At 38.7% G+C, this 23,473-nt stretch overlaps 1 protein-coding gene across 13 annotated transcripts in view; it reads left to right on the top strand.

Moving 5' to 3' along the window:
• The window catches only part of CEP112 (centrosomal protein 112), a 415,119-nt gene that overhangs the window by 78,508 nt on the left and 313,138 nt on the right, over positions 1-23,473 (top strand). For all 13 annotated transcript variants that reach the window (XM_061177076.1, XM_061177069.1, XM_061177080.1 and 10 more), the window contains one exon: positions 953-1,096. In XM_061177076.1, the coding sequence (XP_061033059.1) occupies positions 953-1,096 (144 nt within the window). The remainder of the gene's footprint in view (positions 1-952; positions 1,097-23,473) is intronic.

Raw genomic sequence — 23,473 nt, 5'->3', positions numbered from 1 at the left:
CCTTGTCTGTCTCGCCTACTCATGAATGGGAAGTAAAGTGTATCTTTTAGACTATTCTGGGCTCCTGCCCCCCACCCAACCTTGAATGAGTCTGAGATTGGATGCAGGGGAGAGGAATTAGATTCTGAATTCCCCTCCTGTGAAAAATAAGTGAACAAACGCCCACAAGTCTGGGAGCACAGGTGTTCAACTCCCTTTGGAACCTGTCCTTTGAACTTTGGTTTCCTTACCTCAGTTACATCGATATTTTAGAGCTTCATCCGTTTAAACATGTATACATAATCTTCGTAAAAAAAGATCAGTATGCATGAGGACATAGAGTTCTCCCTAGAGAACTCTCTTTGATTTATAAATACCATCTTTGTGTCCACTTTTGTATAGGTTATGGGATGGATAAAAATAGTTTCTCATTGGGGGTTAGGGTGAAGGATAAAGCTTTTTTTTTTTTTTTGTCAAATGAATATGCACATAAACATAAGTATTCTGGTAAGTGGGAAAAAAAAAGGATAAAGCATTTTTAACATTACTCTTGTGCAAAATTTCATGCAAATAAGATGAAAATACAGACAGTGAGATAATATTCCTAAACAATAACAGTATTATAAATATTTCTGTTTTTTGATTTCAGGCTAATACTAGTGTTGTTTAGCTGACGCATTATATTATCTGTCTGATTTATGTACTGTTCTTACCTGAGGTGGATAATTCCCTTTAATATTTGTTTATCCATTACAATTTTCAGTTCAGGAAAGTAAACAAAAAATTGTTTCTTAATCATGCTCTTTACCTGATATCTTTACTTTGAATGTTTATTTATGAGTTTTATATCTTTTGTTGTTCAGGTCACTATATAAATAAATAGAGAAATATAGGAAAACATTTTTTTCTGAATTGCAAAATAGTCTATTCTATAATAGTAGTGAAAGAGTCAGTTTTTGATTTCACTGTGTAGCTCCACAATGCTGTAGCAGAAATGGAAAAGGAAAAGTTTGAACTTCAGAGGCGGCACACTGAAAATATTCAAGAACTGCTAGAGGACACAAACGCACGTCTGAACAAAATGGAGGGTGAATACATGGCACAAACACAGTCCACAGTAAGTCTTTTTTCTTTTTTTTCTTTTCTTGTCGTGTTTATAAACTGTCCTCTTCATCTCCATGTCCCCATGCTTCCAGGATGTGTGCAGTGCATAAATAAGTATGTTACAGAATTAAATGAAAACATCTCACCTTCCCACTCGACACGGGTTTATATGCGACAGTGGACGGTCTCTTGAAGTTTGCCGTGGGATTTCACTCTGGATTGTTTGATGCCACTGTTTTTTTTTAAACCCCCAGAAGCCTTAACAAATCTTTCTTCTTGTTTTCTTCACTGACTTTCAACCTAGAGATAATTTCTTTTCTTTCTTTATTTCTGTTTTATTGTTTGTTTCAGTCTTTTTAACTGAAGACTTGATTGTTTTTCTGAAAACGTCTAATGCTAGTGTGAAGACAGTCAAATTGGAGATAGGAGTAGTGTGAGCGATCGAAGACAGGTTTTCTTAGTAGATTTGTCTTGACCGAGGAGCCAGACACGGATACCACATGGGTAAGCCCCAGAGTCCCCTTCTGAAAAGGATGCAGAGGGAGGGCACTGTAGTGGACAGCAGGAGACAGTAACTTTCTCCAAGGGAAGACGGGGAACCCCTGAGAGCCCCCTGAGTGAGCACTGCTTGCAGAGGGTAGGTCTGAGGGTGTGAATGTTGTCAGCCTTTAGAAGCTCAGATGACTTCCTGAGATACAGAAGCCTGGGCAGGTGGGCTGAGGGGTCCCTGGGCCAGGGCTCCTCACGTCTGGGGCAAGTGCACCTTGTCAGTCTTGTTTCTGATATATGATACGGCTTTGTGGCATATGGAGCCCTGTATCCTTCCCTGACCACTTAGCTCACCCAGGCCAGCCTGGCTTGGTCCAAAGTGCTTCCCTGAATTTAAAGCTGTGGAATATGAGCAGGAGTCCATTACCCGGGCATGTCTTGGAGACCCTAGACCAGCTGAAGGGCCTATCTCAGAGGGTTAAAGAAATGGGATGCAGGATCCACAGTGATTTGGAGCCTGGGCTTTAGGTCTTGGGCTCAAATCCCAGATCCTTAAAACCTTGAGTGCCGTGCGAGCTCTTCAAATGTTTAGTTTCCTCATCTGTCAGATAGGGTAACAGTAGTAATAAAGTGTAATATATATGTCGTTGAAAATATTAAATAAATTAATATACATAAGTTATTTAATAAGTGCTCAATAGATAATTGTTAATGTCTTTGAAAATGTAACATACAAGAAAAGTAATCAAGAGAGCCATATACATGAGAAAGTACTCAATTCAAGAACTTAATCGATGTTTGCTTGAAGATGGCAGGTTGAACTTGGCGTTGGCCTCCATTCCCTCCCACAAAAATGGTAGTAAAGGGATAAAGAAAAAGGCATAACCAGAAGGACAAAGAGAGTGTGAGAGCAATAAAATTCTGGAGTTGGAAAGGCGATGGATGAGCTGACCCAGCCGGTTCAAGAAAGCAGGACCCTACCTCGGCACTGGGGAGTCTAAGAAGCAAACCGAGTTACACGTGGACCTTCCAGGGGCTCAGGACCCGTTGTACTGCTTGCCTCTGGAAGACGGGGTGCAGGTGCTGCTTCAGCACGTGGAGAGCTGGGTGGTTTAAGACGCAGCTAGATGTGGGACTGGGGCGAGGAACACAAGCCGGCTTGTTATACCATTCCTCCGACTTTTGTACGTTTGAAATGCCCCATAGCAAAACTTTTTTAATGATACGATTAACAGCAAAAACCAGCCAGCTCTTTACATCCTCTCCCCCACATCGTGAAGCGTGGGCCTGCTTCTCACCCACCTCAGCGGAAGACAGGAGGTTACCCTCGGGAGGGAACGGCAGCCTCTGGATTGGGACACGGGGGCACAGCTGGGATTTCTTAGCGCAGCAGCTCTCGGTGCGCAGAGTGCGCGTCCTTGGGGGGGCCCGTGAGGGGCCAGGTTGTAACCCTCTCCCCACTTCCCACCGCAGAGAATGCAGCAAAAAATCAGGTCACTTGTTATAAGGGGAAAAATGCTAAGCTGTCCTCAGGTTTCTTCACCTCAGCATTCCATGCCAGAAGACAGTGGAGCAGCACCAAGAGAGAAACTGAGAAAAAGCGTGTGGCCTAGGACGGTTTTCAAGTGAGGGACACAAGCAGTTTCAAACATCAGCAAGTATCTTTGATTTTATATGTGTTAAATGTCACTCCAGTGTCTCTAGGTATGAGTATTGGGGGCATTATTTGAGCCCTTCAAATTTGTGTTTTTTCATTTTTCTTTAATTCTGAGAAATTTATATACATTATTTCTTCAAAAAGATCTATCCTTCCTACTCCTTGGGTCTTATTTTTTTTTTTTTATAAGTAATTTAAATTTATTTTTTATTTATTTATGGCTGTGTTGGGTCTTCATTTCTGTGCGAGGGCTTTCTCTAGTTGCGGCAAGCGGGGGCCACTCTTCATCGCGGTGCGCGGGCCTCTCACTATCGCGGCCTCTCTTGTTGCGGAGCACAGGCTCCAGACGCGCAGGCTCAGTAACTGTGGCTCACGGGCCCAGTTGCTCCGCGGCATGTGGGATCCACCCAGACCAGGGCTCAAACCCATGTCCCTTGCATTGGCAGGCAGATTCTCAACCACTGCACCACCAGGGAAGCCCTTGGGTCTTATTTTATGTTTTCTGTCTCCTTGTATTTTCTTCCTATCCTCTGCTCCTAGGATAGTTTCCCATTCTGATCTTATTCTTACCAATTAATTTTTTAGTAGATTTCCTTCTGCTGTATTTATTTTATTGTTTCTAATTGTATCTGTTACACCTTTTATTTCAATTATTATTTTTTTCATATCCAATATTTTAATTTGGTTTCTCTTTCTCCCCTCCTCCTCCTTTTTCTTCTTCAGGAATTTCCTGTTTTTCACATTGTTAATATATTCTTTATCTTCTTAAATATACTTATTAGGCTTATTTGAAATTCTTGGTCCATCTGTTTAATTATTTGCCTTCAGAATATTATATATTACATATTACTACATTATGTATGTATTATAAATTATAGTTGCTATATATTATTTATATATACATGTATTGCTGGCTTTCTTTCATAGTTGTCTGAAGGTGTCTAATTATTTTGTACTGTGAGCTCATGTCTTTTGGGTTTATCCATTATTCTAAGGTGTATTGGGGAAAAGCTGGAAGACCAGATCCTTGTGCGGATCAGTTATGCTTTAAATAGTGAGGAGGAGGGGACCCTCAGGGCAGAGAGCCCCAGAAAGCGTGGGACCACTGCTGAACTCTCCTTGGCAACTTCCCATTTGTAACACACAAACCTCTTTAACCCTAAGGAAAATGCAACTTTGGAGGGAGGGCATCTCCCTAGATTGTAGTGTATCAGCCCCCAAGCTTTGGAGAGAGAGATGATCTTTTGATGAAAGAAGGTCTTATTTTTAACTTAGTCAAATTTATCAATCTTTTATAATTAGTGCTTTTTAAGTCTTTTTTTTAATATAAATTTATTTATTTTATTTATTCATTTTGGGCTGCGTTGGGTCTTCGTTGCTGTGTGTGGGCTTTCTCTAGTTGCGGCGAGCGGGGGCCACTGTTTGTTGTGTGCGGGCTTCTCATTGCGGTGGCTTCTCCTGTTGCAGAGCACGGGCTCTAGGCACGCGAGCTTCAGTAGTTGTGGCGTGCAGACTCAGTAGTTGTGGCTCGTGGGCTCTAGAGTGCAGGCTCAGTAGTTGTGGCACACAGGCTTAGTTGCTACGCAGCATGTGGGATCTTCCCGGACCAGGGCTCGAACCCGTGCCCCCTGCATTGGCAGGCGGATTCTTAACCCCTGCGCCACCAGGGAAGCCCTTTATGTCTTGTTAAACAAATCTTTCTCTAGTACAAGTGCAGAAAGGTTCACCTACATTATTCTACTAAAAGCTTTAAAGTTTTGTTTTTAACATTGAGTTCTTAGTCCATGTGGAGTTATTTTTTGTGACTGGTATGAGATAAGGATCTAATTTCATTATTTTCTACCTGGATGACCTTCTTCCCCACAGGCCCTCCTCCCCCAATTCCTCCTTTGCTCATTGATCTGCCATGCTGTCAGCTGTCAAACTTCCATATATGTGAGGGTCTTTCTTCTAGTTGGTTGGCTAATTTCTCTACCTCTGCTAGTATCATACAGTCTTCATTATTGTAGCTTCATGATTACTCTTGATGTCTGATAGAGAAGTCTTCCTTTCTTCCTTGTCCATCAGAAGGGTCTTGATTATGCTGAGTCCTTTTCTTTTACATATACATTTAGATTCAGCTTTCCAAGTTGATAAAGAAAATAAAACCCAGGGGTCTCTTGAACTCCTTTTGTAGTGTTTCTTCCTGAGTCTTTTATATTTTTGTCATAATAAAATTTTTATACTTTTGTTGTATAAAAGACTCAGGAATAAATGTATATGTCATAACTTTTAACTCTTAACATGTATGTAATAAATATTTTATTGTACTTTGACTAGAACTTGCAGAAAATGTTAAATAATGGTGATGATAGTGGATTTAAAAATAAAATTTTTTTCTTTTGGAAAAAATATACATATACTCTCATTATTGAAAATTTAGAAAAGTGATATAGTCAAAAAGAAAAAAAATGAATGTCTACATAATAAAATTACTCTTATTGGAAGTGTGTGAGAGTGCCCATTCTTCTACGTTTTGGGCCCAACAATGGGTGTTTTAATTAAAAACAGACAGACAAACCAAAACTTTGCCAATTTGATAGGCGTCTTAGTTTCCTAGACTGCTGTAAGAAATGACCACACACCTGGTATCTCAGAACAAGAGAAATTTATTGTCTCACAGTTCTGGAGGCTAGAAGTCTGAACTCAAGGTGTCCACAGGGCCCTGCCCTCCCTGAAATCTCCAGAGGAAGATCCTTCCTTGCCTCTTCCTATCTGGTTGTCTTTTTTTTTTTTTTGATAATAGCCTTCCTAATGGGTACAAAGTGGTATCTCATAGTGGTTGGTTTTGATTTGCATTTCCCTAATGATTAGTGATGCTTAGCATCTTTTCATGTGCTTATTGGCCATTGTATATTAACTTTTGAGAAATGTCTATTCAAGTTCTTTGCTCTTTTTATGATTGTGTTATTTGGTTTTTCATTGTCATTGAGTTGTAGGAGTTCTTTGTATATTCTGGGTGGCGATCCCTTATCAGAGATATGATTTTTTTTAGTTACCTATTTAAAGACTGTCCAAATAGAGTCACATTTTGAGGTGCTAAGGAGTTAGGACTTCAGTGTATGAATTTGGAGGAAGACAATTCAGCCCATAACTATTGTATAAGTTAACAACAAACGTAGCATGCGGTATAAAAGTGAAAAAGCCTAAGTAGTTTTTGGCTCATGAGGTTAAATTTACCAGGCACCTAACATGACCAGGCACTGCAGTGGACCCTGGGGACAAAGCAGTAAACAAGAAGTCCCTTCCACAGTGTTCATGTTTCCATGGGGCGACATCCAGTGAACAGCTACAGGTGTCCAGTAGCGATAAGTGGTGTGATGAAAAAGAAGCCACTGTAAGACATGAGTTTAAATGGGGTGATTTCAGCACTCCCTCTTTCGAGAGCACTGGAATCACAACTAACTGCTGAACAATCATCGACAGGAAGACACTGGAACTCACCAAAAAAGATACCCCGCATCCAAAGACAAAGGAGAAGCCGCGATGAGACGGTAGGCGGGGCACAATCACAATCAAATCAAATCCCATAACTGCTGTGTGGGTGAGTCACAAATTGGAGAACACTTATACCACTGAAGTCCACCCACTGGAGTGAAGGTTCTGAGCCCCACGTCAGGCTTCCCAACCTGGGGGTCTGGCAACGGGAGGAGGAATTCCTAGAGAATCAGACTTTGAAGACTAGCGGGATTTGACTGCAGGACTTCAACAGGACTGGGGGAAACAGAGACTCCACTCTTGGAGGGCACACACAAAGTAGTGTGTGCATCGGGACCCAGGAGAAGGAGCAGTGACCCCATATGAGACTGAACTAGACCTACCTGCTAGTGTTGGAGGGTCTCCTGCAGAGGCAGGGGGTGGCTGTGTCTCACCATGAGGACAAGGACACTGGCAACAGAAGTTCTGGGAAGTACTCCTTGGCGTGAGCCCTCCCAGAGTCCGCCATTGGCCGCACCAAAGAGCTAGGTAGGCTCCAGTGTTGGGTCGCCTCAGGCCAAACAACCAACAGGGAGGGAACCCAGCCCCACCCATCAGCAGACAAGTGGATTAAAGTTTTACTGAGCTCTGCCCACCAGAGCAACACCCACCTCTACCCACCACCAGTCCCTCCCATCAGGAAGCTTGCACAAGCCTCTTAGATAGCCTCATCCACCAGAGGGCAGACAGCAGAAGCAAGAAGAACTACAATCCTGCAGCCTGTGGAACAAAAACCACATTCACAGAAAGACAGACAAAATGAAAAGGCAGAGGACTATGTACCAGATGAAGGAACAAGATAAAACCCCAGAAAAACAACTAAATGAAGTGGAGATAGGCAACCTTCCAGAAAAAGAATTCAGAATAATGATAGTGAAGATGATCCAGGACCTCGGAAAAAGAATGGAGGCAAAGATCGAGAAGATGCAAGAAACGTTTAATAAAGCCCTAGAAGAATTAAAGAACAAACAGCTAGAAGAATTAAAGAACAAACAGAGATGAGCGATACAAGAACTGAAATGAAAAATATACTAGAAGGAATCAATAGCAGAATAACTGAGACAGAAGAATGGATAAGTGACCTGGAAGACAGAATGGTAGAATTCACCACCACAGAACAGAATAAGGAAAAAAGAATAAAAAGAAATGAAGACAGCCTAAGAGACCTTTGGGACAACATTAAACGCAACAACATTCGCATTATAGGGGTCCCAGAAGGAGAAGAGAGAGTCCAGGAAGCACAGAGAGTCCCAGGCAGGATAAACCCAAGGAGAAACATGCTGAGACACATAGTAATCAAATTGACAAAAATTAAAGACAAAGAAAAATTATTGAAAGCAACAAGGGAAAAATGACAAACAACATACAAGGGAACTCCCATAAGGTTAACAGCTGATTTCTCAGCAGAAACTCTACAAGCCAGAAGGGAGTGACACGATATATTTAAAGTGATGAAAGGGAAGAACCTACAACCAAGATTACTCTACCCGGCAAGGATCTCATTCAGATTTGACGGAGAAATCAAAAGCTTTACAGACAAGCAAAAGCTAAGAGAATTCAGCACCACCAAACCAGCTCTACAACAAATGCTAAAGGAACTTCTCTAAGTGGGAAACACAAGAGAAGAAAAGGACCTACAAAAACAATTAAGAAAATGGTAATAGGAACATACATATCGATAATTACCTTAAACGTGAATGGATTAAATGCTCCAACCAAAAGACACAGGCTCGCTGAATGGATACAAAAACAAGACCCATATATATGCTGTCTACAAGAGACCCACTTCAGACCTAGGGACACATACAGACTGTAAGTGAGGGGATGGAAAAAGATATTCCATGCAAATGGCAATCACAAGAAAGCTGGAGTAGCAATACTCATATCAGATAAAATAGACTTTAAAATAAAGAAAGTTATAAGAGACAAGGAAGGACACTACATAATGATCAAGGGATCAATCCAAGAAGAAGATATAACAATTATAAATATATATGCACCCAACAGAGGAACACCTCAATACATATGGCAACTGCTAACAGCTATAAAAGAGGAAATTGACAGTAACACAGTAATAGTGGGGGACTTTAACACCTCACTTACACCAATGGACAGATCATCCAGACAGAAAATTAACAAGGAAATACAAGCTTTGAGTGACACAATAGACCACATAGATTTAATTGATATTTATAGGACATTCCATCCAAAAACAGCAGATTACACTTTCTTCTCAAGTGCACATGGAACATTCTCCAGGATAGATCACATCTTGGGTCACAGATCAAGCCTCAGTAAATTTAAGAAAATTGAAATCATATCAAGCATCTTTTCCGACCACATAGCTATGAGATTAGAAATGAATTACAGGGAAAAAAACGTAAAAAACACAAACACGTGGAGGCTAAACAATACGTTACTAAATAACCAAGAGATCACTGAAGAAATCAAAGAGGAAATCAAAAAATACCTAGAGACAAATGACAATGAAAACACGACGATTGAAAACCTATGGGATGCAGCAAAAGCAGTTCTAAGAGGTAAGTTTATAGCAATACAAGCCCACCTCAAGAAACAAGAAAAACCTCAAATAAACAACCTAACCTTACACCTAAAGGAACTAGAGAAAGAAGAACAAACAAAACCCAAACTTAGTAGAAGGAAAGAAATCATGAAGATCAGAGCAGAAATAAATGAAATAGAAACAAAGCAAACAATAGCAAAGATCAGTAAAACTAAAAGCTGGTTCTTTGAGAAGATAAACAAAATTGTGATACACCTTTAGCCAGAGTCATCAAGAGAAAGAGGGAGAGGACTCAAATCAATAAAATTAGAAATGAAAAAGGAGAAGTTGCAATAGACACCGCAGAAATACAAAGCATCATAAGAGACTACTACAAGCAACTCTGTGCCAATAAAATGGACAACCTGAAGAAATGGACAAATTCTTAGAAAGGTATAACCTTCCAAGACTGAACCAGGAAGAAATAGAAAATATGAACAGATCAATCACAAGGAATGAAATTGAAACTGTGATTAAAAATCTTCCAACAAACAAAAGTCCAGGACCAGATGGCTTCACAGGTGAATTCTGTCAAACATTTAGAGAAGAGCTAACACCCATCCTTCTCAAACTCTTCCAAAAAATTGCAGAGGAAGGAATACTCCCAAACTCATTCTATGAGGCCACCATCACCCTGATACCAAAACCAGACAGAGAAACTGCAAAAAAAGAAAATTACAGAGCAATATCATTGATGAATATAGATGCAAAAATCCTCAACAAAATACTAGCAAACAGAATCCAACAACACATTAAAAGGATCATACACCATAATCCAGTGGGATTTATCCCAGGGATGCAGGGATTCTTCAGTATACGCAAATCAGTCAGTGTGATACACCATGTTAACAAATTGAAGAAGAAAAACCATATGATCATCTCAATAGATGCAGAAAAAGCTTTTGACAAAATTCAACACCCATTTATGATAAAAACTCTATAGAAAGTGGGCATAGAGGGAACCTACCTCAACATAGTATAGGCCATATACAACAAACCCACAGCAAACATCATTCTCAATGGTGAAAAACTGAAAGCATTTCCTCTAAGATCAGGAAGAAGACAAGGATGTCCCCTCTAGCCACTATTATTCAACATAGTTTTGGAAGTCCTAGTCATGGCAATCAGAGAAGAAAAAGAAATAAAAGGAATCCAAATTGGAAAAGAAGAAGTAAAACTCACTGTTTGCAGATGACATGATATGATATATAGAGAATTCTAAAGATGCCACCAGAAAACTACTAGAGCTAATAAATGAATGTGGTAAAGTTGCAGGATACAAAATTAATGCACAGAAATCTCTTGCATTCCTATACACTAACAACAAAAGATCAGAAAGAGAAATTAAGGAAACAGTCCCATTCACCATTTCAACAAAAAGAGTAAAATATCTAGGAATAAACCTACCTAAGGAGGTAAAAGACCTGTAGTCAGAAAACTATAAGACACTGATGAAGGATATTAAAGATGAAACAGACAGATGGAGAGATATACCATGTTCTTGGATTGGAAGAATCAACATTGTGAAAATGACTGTACTATCCAAAGCAATCTACAGATTCAGTGCAATCCCTATCAAACTACCAATGGCAATTTTCACAGAAGTAGAACAAAAAATTTCACAATTTGTATGGAAACACAAAAGACCCCGAATAGCCAAAGCAATCTTGAGAAAGAAAAACGGAGCTGGAGGAATCAGGCTCCCTGCCTTCAGACTATACTACAAAGCTACAGTAATCAAGACAACATGGTACTGGCACAAAAACAGAAATATAGATCAATGGAACAGGATAGAAAGCCCAGAGGTAAACCCACGCATCTATGGTCAACTAATCTATGACAAAGGAGGCAAGGGTATACAATGGAGAAAAGACAGTCTCTTTCAATAAGTGGTGCTGGGAGAACTGGACAGCTACATGTAAAAAATGAAATTAGAACACTCCCTAACACCATACACAAAAATAAACTCAAAATGGATTAGAGACCTAAATGTAAGACCGGACACTATAAAACTCTTAGAGGAAAACATAGGAAGAACACTCTTTGACATAAATCACAGGAAGATCTTTTTTGATCCACCTCCTAGAGTAATGGAAATAAAAACAAAAATAAACAAATGGGACCTAATGGACCTTAAAAGCTTTTGCAACGCAAATGAAACTACAAACAAGATGAAAAGACAACCCTCCGAATGGGAGAAAATATTTGCAAACGAATCAACAGACAGAGGATTAATCTCCAAAATGTATAAACAGCTCATGCAGCTCAATATTAAAAAAACAAACAACCCAATCCAAAAATGGGCAGAAGACCTAAATAGACATTTCTCCAAAGAAGACATACAGATGGCCAAGAAACACATGAAAAGCTGCTCAACATCACTAATTATTAGAGAAATGCAAATCAAAACTACAATGAGATATCACCTCACACCAGTTAGAATGGGCATCATCAGAAAATCTACAAACAAGAAATGCTGGAGAGGGTGTGGAGAAAAGGGAACCCTCTTGCACTGTTGGTAGGAATGTAAATTGATACAGCCACTATGGAGAACAGTATGGAGATTCCTTAAAAAAACTAAAAATAGAATTACCATATGACCCAGCAATCCCACTACTGGGCATATACCCAGAGAAAACCATAATTCAAAGAGACACATGCACCCCAATGTTCATTGCAGCACTGTTTACAATAACCAGGTCATGGAAGCAACCTAAATGCCCATCGACAGACGAATGGATAAAGAAGATGTGGTACATATACACAATGGAATATTACTCAGCCAAAGAAAGGAACGCAATTGGGTCATTTGTAGAGACGTGGATGGATCTAGAGACTGTCATACAGAGTGACGTAAGTCAGAAAGAGAAAAACAAATATCGTATATTAACGCACATATGTGGAACCTAGGAAAATGGTACCGATGAACCAGTTTGCAGGGCAGAAATAGAGACACAGATGTAGAGAACAAACGTATGGACACCAAGGGTTTCGGGAAAGCGGTGGGGGTGGGTGGTGGTGATGGTGGGATGAACTGGGAGATTGGGATTGACATGTATACACTGATGTGTATAAAATAGATAACTAATAACAACCTGCTGTATAAAAAATAAATAAAATTCTAAAGAAAAATCAGTGGGGTGATTTCATCCTCAAGGAGGTGGAAGTTGGTTCTTGGGATTAAAAAATTTAGATATTATAATGGATTGTGACCCTCCAGTGGGCATAGTTTATAAACAGCAAGACTGTGGTATTAAAATTTCATAGTAGGGGATGATTAGAAGAAAAATATCTAAACTGGCTTCTTAGTTAATTAACTAACGGCAATAATTTTTTAAAACGGTTGAGCAACACTGGAATGAGGAATAAAGCAGAGGCGAGTGCTACCGCAGACAGGTGCTGGGGAGCCTTTCTTCTGAAGGTGGGATGCTTACACAGCGCCTTTGAGAAGTACTGGGGCCGTGCGATCCTCTGGGAAAAGCGTTTCGGGCAGAAGGAATGGCCAGAGCAAAGATCCGAAAGCTGGGACTGTCCGGCAAGTTCATCAGAGCAAGGGGCGGCGTGGACGGGGCCCTGTGAGCAGAAAGGAGCAGAAAGGAGCATGGTAGGAAAATTCGTCAGTGGGCAAATCAGGGAAAACCCTGTATTGGATTATTGTTAACAGTCCTTCGTACAGTTGAGTGAATTTCTGGTACATTTGTATTGAATTTGTATTGGATTGAGCACATGAAAGTGGTTCCATCTGACTACTATCTTTAAAGAATCCGTCCTGCTCTGTGTGGAGAACAAACTCTGGGTGGCCGAGAATGGGAGCCGGGAGACCAATCAGGACGCTGGTGTCGTAGGTCCAGGCGGGAGAGGTGGGCGGCTTGGCCTTGGGCGTCAGTCAAGAGGTGAGAACTGCCAAGTGCTGCTCCTGTTCCCTGGGATGGAGAAGCCTGGAAGTGGATCAGGTTTACTAGGGGGAAAAACCAAGGGTTTATTTTCTGGATAATCAGCATAGTGATGATATTCAAAGCCATGAACAAAAAGCAAATTTATATCTGAAACACATTTTCGTCATCTCAACATCCTAAATTTTCACAAAAGTGAATAAATATATTAAGTAATTTTAGGGTTGAAATTTATGAAACATATTGATTGTCTAAAATGCCTGCTGCATTGTTATATTTCATTAGTTAAATATCATTAAGAGAGTAATAGCTTTCACAGTGGAATTTTAATTTTTATCAATTTGGGATGTAAAGTAAAGTGATACTTTGGGGCCAAGAGGTTACTGTTAGAGAAACTTCATTATATTTTTAATGAAAGTTGAATTTAAAAATTAGCATTCAGACCTTGTCATTAGGTAACAGTAAGTATAGAGAAAAATGGGCACAGTCTGTCAGCAGCATTGAATTTAAGAATCATCAAAACTAGACAGATCTTGCTGAGCCGCTCCTGATTTAACAATTAAACAAGGTAGAGTTCAAGGCATGGCTTAAGATGAAAGACGAGACTGTCACTGAGAATTAGTTCCTGTGTTTTGTTCTTTCAGGCTTTTTTCTTTTTTTGTTAGGTCTTATTCTGTGTCCGTGCCATTTATCGTAAGCAGACAATTGTATAGATGATTAGACTCGTGTCTTTTGGTATTGGCAGGGATTTTCTTGTGTGAAACTAATAATTAAACATGTAAACACTGGATTTTTTTTTTATTTTTAGTTTTGAACTGTATTAAATTTAAATAAACAGAACACAAAATGATGGTGATAGAAAAGTGACATTTTTATAACTAAATCAGTGAGGAGTAGCATGTCACATTGCTCTTTTACTTGGAAATATTCCAAGTTCTTTTGAAATAAGATATGTAATTCTTCATTATTTAGTCTTAAACAGAGTCCCTTAAACACTGGGTTTTTAAAACAACATATTAGAACTTATAAATATGAAAATGATAGCAAAATTCTTAGATGCTTGGGGAGGTGACAGCTGTAAAATATAGGGCTCTATTCATACCAGGGTTTAGACACACAAAGTCTGTGAGTAGTTTTATTGAGATTTTAGGCTTTATTAGTGGAATTCTTTACCCATTTCTGTACCATGGATGCCACTGGCAATCTTGTGAAGTTTATGCACCCCTTCTCAGAATAATATTTGAAAATTTAATAAAATATATGAGATTGCAAAGAAATTATATTGAGTTACAGTCATCAAAATATTAATAAATCAAAGTCATGATAAAGTAATACATATGCTTCTAAACTAATGCAGTAAATATCAAGATTTAGCAGTGGGCCTAATAACTATTGTAATTTATGAATAATGAGGAGGATAAACAATATTAGTGATTATCCAACACTGTATGGTCTATGGAAATATCTATGTTTCTGTTATTCATAGGTATTGCTAATACGAACTTGGCTGTTGACTGTGTTCATAGTTAAAGGGAAATGCTGAAGGTCAGTTAGGGGACTGAAAATAAAGAGGAGCTATTTTTTTCCATTCAAAGTCCCTGACACTCTGAATTCTATTCATGGACCTGAATCAAGTTTAAAGAGTATCAAAAGGGCCTAGACACGTGAAGTATTGTGTTAACTATTATTAGCTATTATTGTTAGTGGCATGAGGTGATTCATACAGCAGTTCGTCACTCTCTGAGATGGCCAGGAGTTGTCATTTCATAGTCGCCACCAGAATTTTTCTCCCAGTCTCACAATTTTAAAGAAAAAACTCCCAAATAGCACCAGTTCATCATTTTGAACAAGATGACCATTTAGAAAAATAGATTTTATTTTTTAGGACAGTTTTAGATTTACAGAAAACTTGAGAAGATGGTACAGAGAGTCCCTATATACCCCACACCCAACTTCCCCTCTTTGTAACGTCTTACGTTATTTTGGTACAGTTGTTACAATCAATGAATCAACAGGATACGTTAATAAACTGAAGTCCATAGTTTATTCAGTTTTCCTTAATTTTTACCTAATGTCCTTTTTCTTTTCCAGGATCTCATCCAGATACCACATTGTATTTTCTGCTTAGGTTCCTTTTGGTTGTGACAGTTTCTCAGACTTCCCTTGTTTTTAATAGCCGTGACACTTCTGAGGAGGACTGGTCAGGAATATTGTATAATGCCCTGTACTGGAATTTGTCTTATGTTTTTCTCATGATTAGACTGGGGTTATGGGTTGAGGCAGTAAGATCACGGAGGTAAAGTGCTGTTCTCAGCATATCACATCAAGGGTACATGCTACTGATGACTTACTGTGGATATTAACCTTGATCATCTGGCTGAGGCAGTGTTTGTTAGGTTTTCCACTGTGAAGGCATTCCCTCCCTGCCTTTCCATACTGTCCTCTCTGGAAAGAAGTACCTATGTGCAGCCTGTGTGTAAGAAGTGGGGAGTTATACTCTCCATACTTGAGGGTGGAGTATCTATGTAAATTATTTGGAGTTTTTCTGCGTGGGAGATTTGTCTCTTCTCCCTCATTTATTAATTTATTGAATCATTTATTTTTATCAGTATGGACTCATGGATATTATTTATCTTATGCTCTGGGCTATAATCCAGTATTCCTTTATTTTGTTGCTTAAATTGTTCCAGCTTCAGCCGTTGGGAGATCCTCCAGTAGGCTCCTCTGCCCCTTTGACCCACCCCATCAATGTGGATTATATGGAGACTGGTATTAGAAACCAAGATCTGTGTGCTGGGTGTACTTATTACTGCTGGGGTGTCATTTCTTTTATGTCCTCTCACCAGAGTATTTGTGTATATATAAACCTGTATATATATGCATATCTGTAAACATTAGTATATGTAACCATCTGTATCTGTATTAAGCTAAACATAATCTCTTACTGATGTCTGTAACTCTAAACCATTACCACATGGATTATTCTAGCCTTCTCCTCCCCTCTGTAAATTCTCAATCCAACATTGGAAACTTGGCCTCCACCGTCATCTTCTAATTGTTCAATTTCAGTGTACAGAAATGGATATAATCAGAGTTGTTGATCCATATCCCCATGGGAACCAACTTTGTCAACTAGGGAACAGTGCTTACGTGCAATTCCTTTTGCCTTTGGTCTCACAGACGCCACTCATTTCAAAATTGCGTAGGTCATCACCTTTCCCGCTACCCCTTCAATGAGCTTTTTATGTATTTGTAATAGAACTAGATTCTTTTATGTATTTGTAATAGAACTAGATTCTCTTTATGTATTTGTAATAGAACTAGATTCTTTTTTCACAGCCTGCATTTCTTCCGGGGAAGAATGTGCCAGTTCTCTTGGCATATTAGATTTTGAACCTGGAAGATTTATGATTTTTCCACTTCTCATCTCCTGCATTTAGTATTTTACTCAATCATACTATTTACTTCTCTGAAAATTTTCCTGGACCTGCTCTCTCCCCTTCTGTTTCCACAGCTACCACTTGAGCTCAGGCCATTGTTGCCTCATTCTGGGATCTTCCAGTAGCCTGCCGGTCGCTCTCCCATTCTCCTCTTGTTCCAAATCCCACAAGTACAGTTTGTCCCGTTTTCCCATGACCGAGAGCTTGAACTACTAATCTAATGCCTGTTATAACTTCTGTCTACAAGCCATGTCCTTTCAAGAACTCCAACCTCGTCTTCCGAGTGCCACCTCTGAGTTCACAATGTGGGAAGATATTCTTTGTACCCAAGGTAATCAGTTTGTTCCTTCTCTGATCCTGCAGTTATAAACTCTGGAATTCCCCTCCCACACTGTTTGTTACAGCCTGAAAAATGAGATTCTACATCAGCATCTTTTTATGATTCTACAACAGCATCTTTTTATCTGAATAACTTTTTGCCCCATTTTGAGGCCTTCACTATTTTGTGTCCCCTCGGTTCTTTGTATTCATTTTTTAAAGATTATTTTGGCCAAATGTTATTTAGGTATTTCATATATGTCTGTGGGTTTCCCCTGACATTATAAGTTTTTTTTTTTAAGTTATTTATTTTATTTATTCATTTTTGGCTGTGTTGGGTCTTTGTTGCTGCATGTGGGCTTTCTGAAGTTGCGGTGAGCAGGGGCTGCTCTTCGTTGCAGTGCATGGGCTTCTTGTTGCGGTGGCTTCTCTTGTTGCAGAGCATAGGCTCTAGGCGCCCGGGCTTCAGGAGTTGTGGCTCGCGGGCTCTGGAGTGCAGGCTCAGTAGTTGTGGCACACAGGCTTAGTTGCTCCGCGGCATGTGGGATCTTCCTGGACCAGGGCTCGAACCTGTGTCCCCTGCATTGGCAGGCAGATTCTTAACCACTGCGCCACCAGAGAAGTCCCATTATAAGTTTTAAATTTCTTTCATTTACTTTATGCTTACTTTATTTTGTCTAAGACACAATGTGTTATAAGAAAATGCTTTTAAAAAGAAATATAAAATAGTAGATAAAATAAATAATAAAGTGAATAACTGTCATCATACATTTTGCTTCAGAAAGTTTGTACCAGTATATATACAAGTATCTGTTCAGTAAATATAGAACTTAGTGCAGAAGCCACATTTTCAGTTCATACAATACTTGACTGCCCAGTAGGGCCACATTTAATAGTATCCTTGCACCGGAAACCGTGCCAGCTTCCAGCAATGCAGGTGTTAAACCCAGGTGCCCAGTGGTTGAGGCTTGGTATCAGAACGGTTCTGTTCTTTGTTTTAAGCCTGCTCATGCCTCACTCTGTTTCTTCTACTGTCACTCTCACCCCTCTTGTGCCTTGTCTTTCTAGTTTGATTGGCTGCTATCCTGCTTTTCTACTCCCGAACCCTTTTCCTAACTTCCACTCTTTGTCTTCCCTTTGGTGGCTGTTCTGTTTGGCACAGCGCTGGGACTTCCTAACCTCGTGCCAGTCTTCACAGACGGTACCAACTAGGTTGTTTTGGCCCATTTCATGGGCTCTTTATTTATTATGTATCTCCTGTGCTAAACATGTAAACTATTTGAATTAATTGGTAAGTGACTCTCAGGAGAAGTAAATCTTTGACAATTTGATCTGTGTTTGTTGGAATTAGCATGGACATCATACATACAATCCATTTCCAAGCGTAGCATGAGCCTGAGGAAATGTGTTGAATAGCGTGGGAAAGGAAATGGTTTTGGGGCCTACGTTTTTTAGACTTAATTTTTTAGAGCTGTTTTATTCACAGCAAAATTGAGGAGGAGGAAGGTAGAGAGATTTCCCATGTACCCCGTCCCTACTGCTGGCATGCAGAGCCTCCTGCCGTGGACATCTCCCACCAGACGCTACAGCAGTCACAGTTTATGAACCTACGTTGCTGCATCATCACCCAAGGTCCATAGCTTCCATTAGAGTTCACTCTTGGTATTAGATAGTCTGTGGGCTTGGACAAATGTATAATGACATGTATTGATCTAAAATTACAGTATTACACATAGTATTTTCTGCCCTAGAAATCCCCTGTGCTCTACCTGTTTATCCTTCCCCTCCCCGCACCTCCTGGCAACTGTCTCCATAGTTTTGTCTTTTCCAGAATGTCATATAGCTGGAGTCATACAGTATGTAGACTTTTCGGATTTGTTGCTTTCTTTTTTTTTAAATTAATTAATTTATTTATTTTTGGCTGCATTGGGTCTTCATTGCTGTGCGCGGGCTTTCTCTAGTTGTGGCGAGCGGGGTCTACTCTTCGTTGCGGTGCGCGGGCTTCTCATTGTGGTGGCTTCTCTTGTTGTGGAGCGCAGGCTCTAGGCATGCAGGCTTCCATAGTTGTGGCACGCCGGCTCAGTAGTTGTGGCTCGGGGGCTCTAGAGCGCAGGCTCAGTAGTTGTGGCGCACGGGCTTAGTTGCTCCGCGGCATGTGGGATCTTCCCGGACCAGGGCTCGAACCCGTGTCCCCTGCATTGGCAGGCGGATTCTTAACCACTGAGCCACCAGGGAAGTCCCAGATTGGTTTCTTTTACTTATGCATTTAAATTTCCTCTCTGCCTTTTCATGGCTTGATAGCTCATTTCCTTTTAGTGCTGAACAATGTTCCATCCTCTGGATGTACCAGTTTATCCACTCATCTACTGAAGCACATCTTAGTTGCTTCCAAGTTTTGGCAGTTATGAATACAAAGCTGCTATAAACATCTGTGTGCAGGGACTTCCCCGGTGGTCCAGTGGTTAAGACTCTGTGCTCCCAATTCAGGGGGTGCTGGTTCGATCCCTGGTCAGGGAACTAGATCCCGCATGCTGCAACTAAAAAAAGATTCCACATTCAGCTAAAGATCCCGCATGAGGCAATGAAGATCCTGTGTGCCCCAACTAAGACCCAGCGCAGCCAAATAAATAAATAAATTAAAACAAGACAAAACATCTGTGTGCATATTTTTGTATGGACACAAGTTTTTAACTCATTTGGGTAAATACCAAAGAGCATGATTCCTGGATTGTACGGTAAGAGTATGTTTTAAGAAACTGCCGAACTGCCTTCCAAGATGGCTGTACTGCTTTGCATTCCTGCCAGTAATGAATGAGAGTCCCTGTTGTTCCACATCCTTGTCAGCATTTGTTGTCAGTGTTCTGGATTTTGGCCATTCTAATGGGTGTGTAGTGGTATCTCATTGTTTTAATTTGCATTTCCATGATGGTATATGATGACATGTGATATGACATCCTTTCATATGCTTATTTGTCATCTGTATAGCTTCTCTGGTGAGGTGTCTAAGTCTTTGACCCATTTTTTAATTAGTTTTTTATTTTATTATTGTTAAATTTTAAGAGTTCTTTGTATATTTTGTATAACAGTCCTTCATCAGATGTGTCTTTTGCAGATATTTTTCTCAGTCTGTGGCTTATGTTCTAATCCTCTTAATACATATTATCTTTTATGGAATAGAAAATTTTAATTTTAATGAAGTCCAATTTATTAATTATTTTTTTCATGCATTGTGCCATGGATGTTGTGTCTAAAAAGTCATTGCCAAACTTAAGATAATCTAGGTTTTTCATATGTTATCTTCTAGGATTTCTGTATTTTTGCATTTTGCATTTAGGTCTGTGATCTGTTTTGAGATAGTTTGTAAGATGTGTCTAGATTCTTTTTTGTTGCACATGGTTGTCCATCTGTTCTAGCACCATTTGTTGAAAAGACTATCTTTGCTCCATTGTATTGCCTTTGCTCCTTTGTCAAAGATCAGCAGACTGTATTTATGGGGGTCTCTTTCTGGCCTCTCTGTTCTGTTCCATTGATCTATTTGTCTTTTCTTTTGACAGTACCACAGTGTTTTGATTACTGTAGCCTTATAGTAAGTCTTGAAGTAGGCAGTGTCAGTCCTCCAACTTTGTTCTTCTCTTTCAATTTTGTATTGACTATTTTGTGTCTTTTGTCTCTCCATATAAACTTTAAGAGCAGTTTGTCCATAAAATAACTTGCTGGGATTTTGATTGGTATTGCATTAAATCTGTAGATCAATTTGGGGATAACTGACATTGACATTATTGAATCTTCCTATCCATGAATGTGGACTATCTCTCCGTTTATTTAGTTCTTTGATTTTTCTCATTCTTGCATCAGAGATTTGTAGTTTACCTCATGTAGATCTTGTACATATTTTGTTATATTTGTATGTATTTCATTTTTTGGGGCGCTAATGTAAATAGTATTGTGTTTTTAATGTCAAATTCCCCTTGTTTATTACTAGGAAAAGTGATTGACTTTTGTATATTAACCTTGTATCCTGCAACCTATAGTGTCTTATTATTTCCAAGGGTTTTTTTTTTTTTCCTTCCCTTCCCCATCTTTCCCCTTTGGTAGCCATAAGTTTGTTTTCTATGTCTGTGAGTCTGTTTCTGTTTTGTATATAGATCCTCTCTTCATTTGTATTATTTTTTAGATTCCACATATGGTTGATATCATGTAATATTTGTCTTTCTCTGACTTACTTTACCAAGTATAATATTCTCTAGTGTCTTATTATTTCTTGATGTCTTATTATTTTCAAGAGTTTTTTGATGTATACTTTTAGATTTTCTACATAGATGATCATCTTTTTGCGAACAAAGACAGTTTTATGTCTTTCTTCCCGGTCAGTATACCTTTTATTTCCTTTTTTATATATTGCATTAGCTAGGATTTCGAGTATCATGCTGAAAAGGAGTTGTGAGAGAGAGAGCATCCTTTTCTTTTTCCTGATCTTAGTTGGAAAGCTTCTAGCTTCTAACCGTTATCTGTAGGTTTTTTGTAGAGATTTTTTCCTCAAATTGAGGAAATTCCCCTTTATTCCCATTTTACTGAGAGTTTTTTTTTTTATCATGAATCAGTGTTGGATTTTGTCAAATGCTTTTTCTGCATCTATTGATATGATCATGTGATTTTTCTTCTTTAACCATTGATGAGATGGATTACATTAATTGATTTTCAAATGTTGAAACAGCTTTGCATACCTGGGTGAGAGTTACTCTCTTTATTTCTATTATTGATGAAGTAATTGGGAGTGCACTCTTCATACTTGTATGGTGCTAGAGTAGGAGTTGTTGTTATAAAAAGAGAAGCATAATCTTGTTGAGTTAGAAAAGTCTTCCATCATAAAATTCAGGATGGACAGTTTAATTTGTTCAAATGGGAAAAAGACTACATATACATATTATTGAATGAGATGATTTGATCATTACTCACCATTATACCGCTGGTACGGGCGTAAAGAGCAAAGTAAGGAAAAGGTTAGAGTTGTTCAGGGCAGTTTGGAATGCAAGAGTCAGAAGGTAATCGTATGATACCCAGTTGCATTGCCACTGCCTATTAGAGGGGCAGATTGTATAGGTATGTGTACAATGTGTATTTTATTTTACTTATTTTATTTCTATTTTATCATATATATTTTATATACATATATAAAATATATATTTTAATCACTGTTACTCTGTACAATGATATACAGACAACTGAGATCAAAATATTGCTTCAACATCCTGGACTTTCTTCTCTGATTTGTTGGGTATGTTTTCCTCTCACCTATTTTTTTCTTTCTCATATAACTAGTACTTTTATTCTTTTCTCTCATGTCCACTGTATTCAATATTCATATTGTAGAAAGATGGCTGACTGCTTTTCTGGCTAATAGAAACCCTTTTTCCTTAGCAAATTCTGGAGAATTACTTATTTGTATCAATTCAATACTCTTTGCCTTGGTTTCTTTAACAATTTCTAATATTTTATAAGGATCATATGTTTCTTTTTGCATTAAGAAAAAGAAAAAAATGGATTTTCAAAAATAGTTTGAATATAGGGGGAATATCTTTATCCCTATTTCGAATTTCTTGTGTTCTATCTTTACCTTTTATAACACACACAAAAAACTTTTTGGTATATTCTATGAAGAACAGATGTGTAGGGTGGAGATTTTGAAAATTTAACAATTATCCTATTTTAATTAAACAAATATTGATAGTCTACAAATTTGTATTGAGTGCTTACTACAAGCCAAGCACTGTTCTAGAAACAAGAGATTTATAGTGAACAAAGCAGTGTCTTGAGCTTACATTTTACTGGGGAAGATAAACAACAACAATAAAAAAACAAATAAATATATACATTTGTGACAAGTACTAAAAAGAAAAATGAAGGTTAATAAAAGAGAAAAGAGAGTGGTAGGAGATGAGAACAGAGAAGCCATAATAATCCCGTCTTTCTCTGAGTAGAAGGGAAGTCATTGGATGGTTTTGAGCAGGAGAGTGATATTTGATTAATGTTCTGAAAAGATCATTTCCTTGAAGTTCAGTAACTTTACCATAACTGTGGCATTTTTCATCTGTGTCAGTTTTATGGTGTGCCCTTTGTACAATTTTCTTATAGTATGTTTTTTATTTTCTTTAGGTACACCAATGATGTAAATTTGAACTATCATTTTTCTCTTTTCTACATCTGTTGTTTGCTCTTGTGTTTAATTTTTGTCCATTCTGGTTTGCTTGCTTTCCACAAGCTTTTCCTTCATTTTTTTTTTAAACTGTATCTCCCCCCCACCCATTCTTTTTTTGGAGCTATTTTCATTTTAGTTTTCCTTTTCCTAAGATCTGTGTGTTTATGTTTCATTACTTCCTGTCTCTCAATATAACTACCTGAGATCTTACAGTTTTTCTCTGACTTATTTTTTTATAGAGGTGAGGTTTATTAAGTTTTTGTGGATATGTGATTTTTTTGCATATTGTAAAAGATGTTCCTTGTGATACATTTGGCA

Source organism: Eubalaena glacialis, chromosome 19 (assembly GCF_028564815.1).
Source record: "Eubalaena glacialis isolate mEubGla1 chromosome 19, mEubGla1.1.hap2.+ XY, whole genome shotgun sequence".
Taxonomy (NCBI): domain Eukaryota; kingdom Metazoa; phylum Chordata; class Mammalia; order Artiodactyla; family Balaenidae; genus Eubalaena; species Eubalaena glacialis.
The sequence above is the reverse complement of the archived record's forward strand: the minus strand, read 5'-3'. Positions and strand labels throughout refer to the sequence as shown.